The sequence below is a fragment of the Pristiophorus japonicus genome, chromosome 12, assembly GCF_044704955.1.
Source record: "Pristiophorus japonicus isolate sPriJap1 chromosome 12, sPriJap1.hap1, whole genome shotgun sequence".
Lineage (NCBI taxonomy): Eukaryota > Metazoa > Chordata > Chondrichthyes > Pristiophoridae > Pristiophorus > Pristiophorus japonicus.
Genome location: NC_091988.1, coordinates 102,016,809 through 102,030,245, shown reverse-complemented (window position 1 = coordinate 102,030,245; position 13,437 = coordinate 102,016,809). Strand labels below are relative to the sequence as shown.

Sequence of the window (13,437 nt, the reverse complement as noted above, 5' to 3'; positions counted from 1 at the left end):
TCTCAAACAGTGCATTCCAGATCCTAACCACTCGCTGTGTAAAAAATGTTTTTCCTCATGTCGCCTTTGGTTCTTTTGCCAATCACCTTAAATCTGTGTCATCTGGTTCTCGACCCTTCTGCCAATGGGAACAGTTTCTCTCTATCTACTCTGCCCAAATCTCCCCTCAATTTTCTCTGCTCCGAGGAGAACAACCACAGCTTCTCGAGTCTATCCAGGTAACTGAAGTCCCTCATCCCTGGAATCGTTCTCGTAAATCTTTTCTGCACCCTCTCTAAGGCCTTCACACCCTTCCTAAAGGCGATGCCCAGAATTGGACACAATACTCCAATTGAGGCCGAACCAGTTTTCTTTTTATACAGATTCATCATAATTTCCAAGCTTTTGTACTCTATACCTCTATTCATGAAGCCAAGGATCCTGTAAGCTTTTTTTAACTGCTTCATCAACCTACCCTGCCATCTTCAACAATTTATTCACAGGTCTCTCTGTTCATGCACTCCCTTTAGGATTGTACCCTTTAGTTTATATTTCCTCTCATTCTTTCTACCAAAATCTATCACTTCACACTTTTCTGCGTTAAATTTCATCTACCACGTGTCTGCCCATTCCACTAGCCTCTCTTATAGAATCATAGAAATTTGCAGCAAGGAAGGAGGCCATTTCGGCCCATCGTGTCTGCAACAGCCGACCAAGAGCTATCCAGCCTAATTCCATTTTCCAGCTCTTGGTCCTTGGCCCTGTAGGTTACGGCACTTTAAGTGCACATCCAAGTATGTTTTAAATGTGGTGAGGCTTTCTGCCTCTACCACCCTTTCAGGCAGTTAGTTCCAGACCCCCACCAGCCTCTGGGTGAAGACATTTTCCTTCATGTCTCCTCTAAACCTCCCCCCATTTACTTTAAATCTATGCCCCCTGGTTGTTGACCCCTCCGCCAAGGAAAACAGGCCCTTCCTATCCACTGTATCCAGGCCCCACATAATTTTATACACCTCAATCAGGTCTCCCCTCAGCCTCCTCTGTTCCAAAGAAAACAGACCCAGCATCTCCAATCTTTCCTCAAAGCCAAAATTCTCCAGTCCAGGCAACATTCTTGTAAATCTCCTCTGCACCCTTTCCAGTGCAATCACATCTTTCCTGTAATGTGGTGACCAAAACTGCACACAGTACTCCAGCTGTGGCCCAACCAGCGTTTTATACAGTTCAAGCATAACCTCCTTGCTCTTGTATTCCATGCCTCGACTAATAAAGGCAAGTATTCCATATGCCTTCTTAATCACCTTATCTACCTGGCCCTGCTACCTTCATGCATTTGTGGACCTGCACTTCAAGGTCCCTCTGTTCCTCTTCTCAGTGTCGTACCATTTAATGTGTGTTCCCTTGCCTTGTTAGACCTCCCCAAATGCATTACCTCACACTTCTCCGGATTGAATTCCATTTGCCACTGTTCTGCCCACCTGACCAGTATCTTCCTGCAATCCGCAGCTTTGTTCATTATCAACCACACAGCCTATGTTAATGTCATCTGCAAACTTCTTAATAGTACTCCCAACATTCAAATCCAAGTCATTGATATATACAGGTTGAGCATCCGAAATCCGCAGTTCCAAAATTCGGAATGTTCCGGAATCCAGACACTGGGCCAATCCGTGATGGGGTCATCTGGAAACCGGAAAATGTTCCGAAATCAGGACTCCCCCGGCCCGACCTCTCCCTCGCCCGGCCCGGCCCGACCTCTCCCTCGCCCGGCCCGGCCCGACCTCTCCCTCGCCCGGCCCGGCCCGACCTCTCCCTCGCCCGGCCCGGCCCGACCTCTCCCTCGCCCGGCCCGGCCCGACCTCTCCCTCGCCCGGCCCGGCCCGACCTCTCCCTCGCCCGGCCCGGCCCGACCTCTCCCTCGCCCGGCCCGGCCCGACCTCTCCCTCGCCCGGCCCGGCCCGACCCCTCCCCCGCCCGGCCCGACCTCTCCCTCGCCCGGCCCGGCCCGACCTCTCCCTCGCCCGGCCCGGCCCGACCTCTCCCTCGCCCGGCCCGGCCCGACCTCTCCCTCGCCCGGCCCGGCCCGACCTCTCCCTCGCCCGGCCCGGCCCGACCTCTCCCTCGCCCGGCCCGGCCCGACCTCTCCCTCGCCCGGCCCGGCCCGACCTCTCCCTCGCCCGGCCCGGCCCGACCTTTCCCTCGCCCGGCCCGGCCCGACCTCTCCCTCGCCCGGCCCGGCCCGACCTCTCCCTCGCCCGGCCCGGCCCGACCTCTCCCGGCCCGGCCCGACCCCTCCCTCGCCCGACCCCTCCCTCGCCCGGCCCGGCCCGACCTCTCCCTCGCCCGGCCCGGCCCGACCCCTCCCTCGCCCGGCCCGACCCCTCCCTCGCCCGGCCCGGCCCGACCCCTCCCTCGCCCGACCCCTCCCTCGCCCGGCCCGGCCCGACCCCTCCCTCGCCCGGCCCGGCCCGGCCCGGCCCGACCCCTCCCTCGCCCGGCCCGGCCCGACCCCTCCCTCGCCCGGCCCGGCCCGACCTCTCCCTCGCCCGGCCCGACCCCAACCTCTCCCCGGCCCGGCCCGACCTCTCCCCGGCCCGGCCCGACCCCTCCCTCGCCCGGCCCGACCCGACCCCTCCCTCGCCCGGCCCGACCCCTCCCTCGCCCGGCCCGGCCCGACCCCTCCCTCGCCCGACCCCTCCCTCGCCCGGCCCGGCCCGACCCCTCCCTCGCCCGGCCCGGCCCGACCCCTCCCTCGCCCGGCCCGGCCCGACCCCTCCCTCGCCCGGCCCGGCCCGACCCCTCCCTCGCCCGGCCCGGCCCGACCCCTCCCTCGCCCGGCCCGGCCCGACCCCTCCCTCGCCCGGCCCGGCCCGACCCCTCCCTCGCCCGGCCCTGCCCGACCTCTCCCGGCCGCCCCTCAGCGGACCCCCCCAGCCCCGGCTCTGGCTCCCCCCTCTTCCCCTTACTTCGGCTGCCAGACCCCACCTACCTCGACCCAGGCAAAGACATTCCAAAATCCGGAAATACCCGCAATCCTCGGTCCCGAGGTTTCTGGATTGCGGACGCTCAACCTGTACCACAAAAAGCAAGGACCCAACACTGAGCCCTGCGGAACCCCACTGGATACAGCCTTCCACCATTACCCTTTGCTTCCTGCCTCTGAGCCAATTTTGGATCCAACTTGTCACTTTGCCCTACATAAGAACATAAGAAATAGGAGCAGGAGTAAGCCATTTGACCCCTCGATCCTGCTCCGCCATTTAGTATGATCATGGCTGATCTGATCATGGACTCGGCTCCACTTCCCTGCCCACTCCCCATTACCTTTTATTTCCTTATAGCTCAAAAATCTGTCTATCTTAAATATATTCAATGACCCAGCCTCCACAGCTCTCTGGGACAGAGAATTCCACAGATTTACAACCCTCTGAGGGAAGAAATGCCTCCTCATATTTTTAAATGAACCCTAGTTTTAGATTCCCCTATAAGTGGAAATATCCTCTCTGCATCCACCTTGTCAAGCCCCCTCATTATCTTATATGTTTTGATAAGATCACCTCTCATTCTTCTGAACTCCAATGAGTAGAGGCCCAACCTACTCAGCCTATCCTCATAAATCAACCCCCTCATCTCCGGAATCAACCTAGTGAACTTCCTCTGAACAGCCTCCAAAGTATATCCTTCCTTGAATATGGGAACCAAACCTGTACGCAGTACTCTAGGTGTGGCCTCACAAATGCCCTATACTGTTGTAGCAGGACTTCTCTGCTTTTATATTCCAACCCCCTTGCAATAAAGGCCCTGGATCCCATGGGCTTTTACTTCGTGACCAGTCTGCCATGTGGGACCTTAACAAAAGCTTTGCTAAAGTCCATATACACTACATCATATGCACTGCCCTCATCGACCCTCCTGGTTACCTCCTCGAAAAATTGAATCAAGTTCGTCAGACACAACCTTCCCTTAGCAATCCCATGCTGACTGTCCTTGATTCATCCATGTCTTTCCAAATTAAGACATCCTGCCCTTCAGGATTTTTTTCAATAATTTTCCCACCACTGAGCTTAGGCTGACTGGCTTGTAATTACTCGGTCTATCCCTTTCTCCCTTTTTAAACAAAGGTACTACATTAGCAGTCCTCTGGCCCCACACCTGTAGCCAGAGAGGATTAGGTAATGATGGTCAGAACCTCTGCTATTTCCTCCTTATGTCCTCTTGAAGTCTATCACTATCCTCTTTAATGTTCACTGTACTTCCAAGTTTTGTGTCATCTGCAAATATTGAAATTGTGCCTGTACACTCATGTCCAAGTCATTAATATACATCAAGCAAAGCAGTGGTCCCAGTACTGACCCCATGGGAACACCACTACCTTCCAGTCTGAAAAACAACCATTCACCACGACTCTTCTGTTGTCACTTAGCTAACATCGTATCCAGGCTGCCACTGTCCCTTTTATTCCATGGCTTCAACTTTTCTGGAAAGCTTATTATGTGGCAATTTGTCAAACGGCTTTTGGAAATCCATGTATACAGTGTCAACCGCATTACCCTCATCAACTCTCTCTCTTACCTCAACAAAAAAACATTTGGTTAAACATGATTTTAACAAATCTGTGCTGGCTTACCATAATGAATCCACACTTGTCCAAGTGACTGTTAACTTTGTCCCTGATTATTGATTCTAAAAGCTTCCCCACTACCGAGGTTAAACTGACCGGCCTGTAGTTGCTGGGTTTATCTTTACACCTTTTTTGAATAAGGATGTAATATTTTTACTTCTCCAGTCTTCCGGCACCAGCCCCGTTTCTAAGGAGGATCGGAAGATTATGTCCAGTACTTCTGCAATTTCTTCCTTCACTTCCCTCAGCGTCCTAGGATGCATCCCATCTGGTCCTGGTGTCTTATCTACTTGATGGTCCTCGCAGGTCAGGGCTGCTGCTCCGAATGCCGGGTCGGGCTATTACGCTGCTCCTTTGAGGCCCCAACCTGCTGATGATCCTTGCAGGCCTTCAAAGTGCAGCGCAAGCCGGTTCAGGAGGGCGGCGGCTGTGAAGAGGGCGGCTGGATTGGATGTCACCATAACCCAGGTCGATGATCGGAGTGTGGGCAGGTACAGCAGGAGCGACGAGGTCGGGGCGAAGGAGCGGCGAGAGATTGCAGAGGGATGTGATCGGGGCCCAGGAGAGGCGTGAGTTACAGGGGCCAGAAGAGATGAGGGCCCAAGGGCAGCACGGGCCAGCCCACACTGCGATATGTGTGCGCACTCGGTCTGTGCAGCAGAGCAGGTCTCCAGTCGTCTTGGTTAATCCTTGCCACTGGACCAAGACCTAGCTCTGTCAAGCCCGTGTGGTGGCTGGTGTGCAACGGCCACCCCATGTTAAAAAAATCCACACACAGGCATCTTCCACCCTTCAGGTTGTAGTTTGGGATCTGGAATATTAGGTCCTTCATTGAAACACCTGTGAACTCACCCTTTTTGGCGTGGAAGCAAGTCATCCTCGCTTCGAGAGACTGCCTATGATGAAGTACAGCCAACCTTTCTAGTACCTCGTCTTTATCAATTCTTTTCCCATCCAGTATCTGCTCTAACTCCTCCTTCACTATGTCTATGGCAGCAACTTCCTTGGCGAAGACAGATGTAAAGTACTCATTTAGTACCTCAGCCATACTCTCTGCCTCCATGCGTAGGTCTCCTTTTTGGTCCCTAATTGGCCCCACCCTTCCTCTTACTATCCATTATTATTTATATGCCTATAGATGACTATTGGATTATCTTTTATGTTAGATGCCAATCTATTCTCATACTCTCTCTCTTTGCCCCTCTTATTTTCTTTTTCACTTCTCTGATCTTTCTATATATAGCCTGATTCTCAGATGTATTTGCATCTGTATAGGTGCTCTTTTTCTGCATCATCTTACTCTGTAAGGGCGGGGGAAAATCAGCTAGGGTTCCTGCCCCGATCGCTGTTCAGTAATTCCTGCTCGAAAGTACAGGTATGTGAACGTTGGCTAGGGACAAAATCGCTCTCTAAGCAGGTCCTACACACCTCACCAACTCTGATCGGAGTTGCTTCCAGTTACAGCTTCCTTTATGACTGGCTTATTTCTTACACCTAAGTCCAGGAGCCAACAACAGCCTAAAATCTTCATCCTTAGAATAATTCCCTACTTTTTTTTTAAAAACTCAGTTTATTTTCTTCATTTTTGTTTGCTTTACTTATCCTTATTTAGGTTCTGGTATTGAAATATACAAATTGTATTGTCCTTCCAAGACTGGAGTGAACATTTGTCTGGAGAGAAAATTTTCAGCTGTACATTAGACACATTACTGAGGGGGAGGGGAGGGGAAGGGTGGGGCGGGGTGGGGGCAATGGATACAGGTCTGTCACTGTAGAATAGGGTGCTGTACTGGTGGCTACAGGTCTCTCACTGTAGAACAGGGTGCTGTACTGGTGGATACAGGTCTAAATCTGTAGAACAGGGTGCTGTACTGGTGGCTACAGGTCTCACTGTAGAACAGGGTGCTGTCCTGGTGGATACAGGTCTGTCACTAGAACAGGGTGCTGTACTGGTGGATACAGGTCTATCACTGTAGAGCAGGGTGCTGTACTGGTGGATACAGGTCTGTCTCTAGAACAGGGTGCTGTCCTGGTGGATACAGGTCTGTCACTAGAACAGGGTGCTGTCCTGGTGGATACAGGTCTGTCACTGTAGAACAGGGTGCTGTACTGGTGGATACAGGTCTGTCTCTAGAACAGGGTGCTGTCCTGGTGGATACAGGTCTGTCACTGTAGAACAGGGTGCTGTACTGGTGGATACGTGTCTATCACTGTAGAGCAGGGTGCTGTACTGGTGGATACAGGTCTGTCTCGAGAACAGGGTGCTGTCCTGGTGGATACAGGTCTGTCACTAGAACAGGGTGCTGTCCTGGTGGATATAGGTCTGTCACTGTAGAACAGGGTGCTGTCCTGGTGGATACAGGTCTGTCACTAGAACAGGGTGCTGTCCTGGTGGATACAGGTCTGTCACTAGAACAGGGTGCTGTCCTGGTGGATACAGGTCTGTCACTAGAACAGGGTGCTTCCTGGTGGATACAGGTCTGTCACTAGAACAGAGTGCTGTACTGGTAGATACAGGTCTGTCACTAGAATGGGGTGCTGTACTGGTGGATACAAGTCTGTCACTAGAACGATGTGCTGTACTGGTGGTGGGAGCAATTTTAGGGGATGAGCTAAACATATCACAAGAGATTCATAATGCACAACTTCGAAATGTACTGGCTTAAGTATTGGTACCAACATTCTAAATGGACCTGCATTGATTTCCTCCAGCTTCATAGTTTCCTCCCAAGAGGTGAAATGATTAAATACATGTCTCCAATGTTTAATGGTGGAGGCCTTGGCCATTATGGGAATTGTGGCTTTCAGTCACCTGAGGTTTTCACAATGTGTTCCCGTTTGTTTTATGCCCTCCTTTCTGCAGCCAGAGCCTCTCCACACTCTCAGTCATTGAGGAATTTCTTGGAAAGAAAACGATGCCAGCAAAAGAAGGCTCCGAGGAACAGTCACTATCCTGGATCCGGAATGTTAACTATTACCGTAAGCATCCACAGGGGCTGTACAGCAGTCGGTCTTTCTAATTAAAGTCTGAGAGCAGCAAAGGCTCAAGATCACGTATAGTATTGAGATTATCACATCGACTATCTGAATACTACATGAGGCTTTTATATAAAAGTAAACAACAGTGCCATCTAGTGGATAAACTCTTAATCCCATATACAAAATGTGACCTGTTCTTTGTACAAATAATTTTTCCTGTTATGTTTTGGCTTTTTATTTTCATTCGGATCAAAACCAGTTTGACCTAGTGATTTATTTAGTGAACACTACCTCCTAATCAGGAGTCCTTTTTTAAAAACAATCAAGCTATTGGAAATATTTACCTTCAAACCCCCTTCTCTCTGCTTCCTCCCTCTCCCACGATGGTTGCTCAATAAATGGTTCTTTCTGACCTTGCCTACTAAATGCTGGAACCTATTCAGCATTCCCAAGAGAATCAAAAGGTAAAATTGAAGGGTGGGTGGAATTATTCTTTCAAAAATATACCATTTAAATTCATATTAGGAGGACGGTGATTCTGGTTTTAATCTCTCGCCTGTCCCTGCGTGTCATGTCGATATGAACAAAAAAAAGGAAATAGGTGGTGCGATATCGGGAATGTCCTTCCAGCCCATAGTGATGCAGCCTCCTAGGAGAGACGACAAAACCTGGCGTCAGTTTAGGAAAAATCGAGATTCCTTTCTGACTCCCTTAGACAATCAGGCAAAGTCCAGGAGACTGGTTTCCCAATGTGCATCACAATCTGTACCTCTTACCCCCATACCTGGAAATGCCTCTTTGCTCAGAAACTTGTCACGTTCTCTTTTTAAAGAACTTTATCGGCTGCATACTCGTGACCTGGCAGAAGATTGTCGCAATGAGTGATGCTACAAAAGTAAATACTCTAACCTAACTCTGCTGCCAGATTTTATAGGCATGACAGATTTAAGATAATTGACAAAAGAACCAGAGGTGAACAGAGAATTTTTTTTACGCAGCGAGTTATGATGATCTCGAATGCACTGTCTGAAAGGAGATTCAATAGTAACTTTCAAAAAGGAATATTTGATGGGAAGAAAATTGCAGGGCTGTGGGACTAATGGGATAGATCTTTCATCGAGCCGGCACAGGCATGATGGGCCGAATGGCGGCCTCCTGTGCAATAAGATTCTATGACTTCAAGTCCTACCATCCCTATCAATTTCAAATAACCTATCGTCATTTTAAAATCCTCAGTCATATCCTGCATAAGCCTGCATTTCACACACAGTCATATCCTGCATAAGCCTACCATTGCAACAATCTTCTGCCAGGTCGCAAGTTCTTTTAAAAAGGGAATGTGACAAGTTCCTGACCGAAGAGGCGTTTCTAGGTATAGGGGTAAGAGGTATAGATTGTGATTCATCTTAGGAAATCCACACTTGATCAGCTCCGCTGGGCAGGCCACATATTCCGCATGCCAGACATGAGACTATCAAAGCAAGCACTCTACTCTGAACTCGTCCAAGGCAAACAAGCCAAAGGTGAGCAGAGGAAATTTTACAAGGACACCCTCAAAGCCTCCCTGATAAAGTGCGACATCCCCACTGACACCTGGGAGTCCCTGGCCATCGACCGCCCCAAGTGGAGGAAGTGCATCCGGGAGGGCGCTGAGCTCCTCGAGTATCGTCGGCGAGAGCATGCAGAAATCAAGCGCAGACAGCGGAAAGAGCGTGCGGCAAACTAGTCTCCCTGCCTATCCTTTCCCTTAACCACTGTCTGTCCCACCTGTGACAGAGACTGTGGTTCTCGTATTGGCCTGTACAGCCACCTAAGAACTCATGCTAAGAGTGGAAGCAAGTCTCCTCGATTCTGAGGGACTGTCTATGATGATCCTTTGTGTGATGACGAGAATATGTGCATGTGATTGCTGCAGATTTGTCAAGAATGAATCTGATCAGTCAGAGATTGTATCCAGTAGTACAGGCAGTATTATAGGTGCATGTTTTACAAAAAATTCCTCATTTTGCAGGACTAGATGGAAGCACCTCTGCTATGGAACGAGAACGGCTGATCAATCAGTTCAACGATCCTCGCAATACCAAAGCCTTTCTCTTCCTGCTGTCTACTCGGTGAGTGCGGTCTTGCTGCGATCCGTCAAAGTCTTAGTCTCCTGACCTGAACTTTAAATCCCACATCTTTTCCACCACTACTTCCATTGTCCCAGCATCATTCGCCTCGGTGCGTCTGCTGCTGAAACCTTACACGTGCTTTTATCAGCTCCAGCTTTTGCACATTCCTTCCTGGTCTCCCATTCTCCATAAATTCCCAACGTGTTTCCTCACCTGCACTAAGTCCCATTTGCCCATCATCCCTATTCTTGCTGATCTACACTGGCTCCGGTATCCCTCAACACATTGAATTGAAACTCTTCTATAAGTCCTTCCATGAACTAGCCCCACCCCATCTCTGCAATGTCCTTCCTCGTGAATGCTCCTTTTCTATCTCCCCACATTCAAAAACCCCTCTCTTCTTTCAGTCATCCCTCTAATATCTCTCCATGTCAGTTGTCATTTATGAAACACCTTGGGACCATCCTTTGTTTTAAAGATGCTGTATAAATGTAAGTAGTTGCTGCTACTGTTCGCCCCTGGTTTATATTGAAGCTATGGGTGTCGAAACCTCGACTCTCAATTTAACCAAACATAAACAGCTCCCGGTAGATGTTCCTTTTAATCGATAGATTTACTTGTATACAAGGAAAAGTCTCACAGAATCAAAGGCTCTGCGAAGACTTCTACAGAGGTTCAAAAACACATCATTCTTATACAGACAGCAGACAAAGAAACTATGGTTCCATCACGTGTATCAATTCTGCCCTTGCAGTCAGCAAATACAGATAAGGAATTCTTCAATCACTTTAATTAACACTACATCCTTGCTTCTTAGTCTCTACATATCTATACGGCCTTTATCTAATGCTTCTAAGGTTCTGCACCGCGACAGTTATTGCTAGGAAGTATAATTCTAACATATCCTGACATTCTTTCTGTTAGGGAGGGTACATTCAAGATTCCCTCGCTCACACAGATGGCCCCATTCTTCTAAATTAATTGGCTATCAATCAAGGTTAACATGTTTATACAGGAGCAGGCTGTCTGCTGCGGGGACTTCTGGGAGGACTGAGACTCCATTTTGTTTTACTACAAAAGGGTACATTTAACAGAAAATGTAACTTTAAAAGTAAATTTCCACATGGGTCAGTAGGGCTCTATAAACTGCAAGTCCCATCATATATCACTCACTCTTATGGGTTGATTTAAGTTAAAGACTGTAAGAACATTCTGTGTGGAATTCAACTAGTTCAGCCACACAGCCGCAAGGTCCTGGGTGCAGAGCTACAGTTCCAAGATACAGCTGCATGACAGATGGTGAGCTCATTGTGGGGCCAGCTGGCACATCGATATTGATGACTTGGATGAAGAACTAGAACTTGTGACCTAGGTTGGTAATTGGTTGGGATTTAGGAGGCAGCGAGTAGGGATACAGGGAACGCTCTCTGATTGAGATGATATGACAAGTGGTGTTACATAAGAACATAAGAAATAGGAGCAGGAGTAGGCCATTCGGCCCCTCGAACCTGCTCCGCCATTTACTAAGATCATGGCTAATCTGATCTTGGGCTCAGCTCCACTTCCCCGCCCGCTCCCCATAAACCCTTCACCTCCCTGAGGATCTGTACTGGCGTCTCAGCTTTTCATCATATTTATCAATGACTTGGATGAAGGAATAGAGAGTTGTACATCCAGGTTTGCAGATGACACTAAGTTATGAGGCACAGTACGTTGTGCAGATGAGAGCGGGAAGTTACAAAGGGACATAGAAAGAAAGACTTGGATCGATATAGCGCCTTTCACGACCACCATACGTCTCAAATCGCTTTACAGCCCATTAAGTACTTTTGGAGTGTAGTTACTGTTGTAATGCGGGAAATTTACCGAGTGCGGGGAAGTAAGTGTGAGATGATCCAATCCGAGAAAGACAAATAGGAATATTTTCTTAATGGTGAGAGACTAGGAGCTGTGGAGAAGCAAAGGGATTTGGGTGTCTATGTCCACAAATCGTTAAAAGCTAGTGCACAGGTACAAAAGGTAATCAAAAAGGCTAATAGAATAGCGGCCTTTATCTCAAGGGTGCTAGAATAGAAAAGTGAGGACACGATACTGCAATGTTACAGTGCCTTGATCAGTACTGTGCTCCGTTTTGGGCTCGGGAGAGGTTACAGTGCAGATTTACCAGAATAATAACTGGGCTTAGATTATTTGGGCAGGTTGCATAATCATGTTCCTGGGATGTGGGCAGCACTGGCAAAGCCAACATTTATTGCCCATCCCTCATTGCCCTTGAGAAGGTGGTGGTGAGCCACCTGTACTGGAGCAGTTTGGCTAGAGGTGCGGCTAGTTCTGGAGCACAAGTGTTGAGCACGATAGCCAGGATGTTGTCAGGGCCCATAGCCTTTGCTGTATCCAGTGCACTCAGCTGTGGAGTGAAACAAATTGGCTGAAGACTGGCTTCTGTGATGGTGGGTACTCAGGAGGAGGCCAATATGGATCATCTACTTGACACTTCTGGCTGAAGATGGTTGCAAACGCTTCAGCCTTGCCTTTTGCACTCGCGTGCTGGGCTCCGCCATCGTTGGGGATGGGGATAGTCATGGAGCCTCCTCCCATTAGTTGTTTACTTGTCCACCGCCATTCACGACTGGATGTGGCAAGACTGCAGAGCTTTGATCTGATCCATTGATTGTGGGGTGGCTTAGCTCTGTTTATAGCATGCTGCTTCTGCTGTTTAGCATGAATGTAGTCCTGTGTTGCAGCTTCCCCAGGTCATTTTTAGGTGCGCCTGGTTCTGCTCCTGGAAAGCTCTTCTGCACTCCTCATTGAGCCAGGGTTGGTCCCCTGCCTTGATGGTAATGGTAGATTGATGGATATGCTGGGCCAGATTGTGGTAGAATACAATTCTGCTGCTGATGATGACCCACAGCGCCGCACGGATGCCCAGTTTTGAGCTGCTAGATCTGTTCTGAATCTATCCTATTTAGTAAGGTGATGGTGCCACACAACACAATGGAAGGTGTCCTCGATGTGAAGACGTGATTTCGTCTTCACAAGGACTGTGCAGTGGTCACTGCTACCAATGCTGTTATGAACAGATGCATCTGCAACAGGTAGATTGATGAGGACAAGGTCAAGTAGGTTTTTCCCCTCGTGTTGGTGTTTTCACCACCTACTGCAGGCCCAGTCTAGCAGCTATGTCCTTCAGCATTGGCCAGCACTGGTGCTACCGAGACACTCTTGGTGATGGACATTGAAGTCCCCACCCAGAGTTCATTCTGAGGGTGCCTTTGCTATCCTCAGTGCTTCTTCCAAGTGGTGTTCAACATGGAGGAGTACTGATGCATCAGCTGAGGGAGAGCGTAGGTGGTAATCAGCAGGTGGTTTCCTTGTCCATTTTTGACCTGAAGCCATGAGACTTCATGGGGTCCGGAGTCAATGTTGAGGACTCCCAGGGCCACTCCCTCTCAACTGTATATCACTGTATCGGGTGGGTCTGTCCTGCCGGTGGGACAGATGATACCCAGGGATGGTGATGGAGGAATCTGGGACATTGGCGGAATGGTATGATTCTATCAGTATGACTATGTCAGGTTGTTGTTTGACTAGTCTGCGGGCCAGCTCTCCCAATTTTGGCACAAGTCGCCAGATGTTAGTGAGGAGGGCTTTTCAGTGTCAACTGGGCTGGGTGTGCCGTTGCCGTGTCCAAAGCTGGTGCGGAGGTCGATGCCGGGTGATCCACCTGGTTTTAGTCTTACTGTTTTT

At 49.7% G+C, this 13,437-nt stretch overlaps 1 protein-coding gene across 1 annotated transcript in view; it reads left to right on the top strand.

Annotated features, from left to right (window-relative positions):
- rad54l2 (RAD54 like 2) overlaps window positions 1-13,437 on the top strand; it is a 149,787-nt gene that overhangs the window by 120,389 nt on the left and 15,961 nt on the right. The window contains exons 15-16 of the mRNA XM_070895822.1: window positions 7,464-7,579; window positions 9,591-9,690. Of these exons, the coding sequence (XP_070751923.1) occupies window positions 7,464-7,579; window positions 9,591-9,690 (216 nt within the window). The remainder of the gene's footprint in view (window positions 1-7,463; window positions 7,580-9,590; window positions 9,691-13,437) is intronic.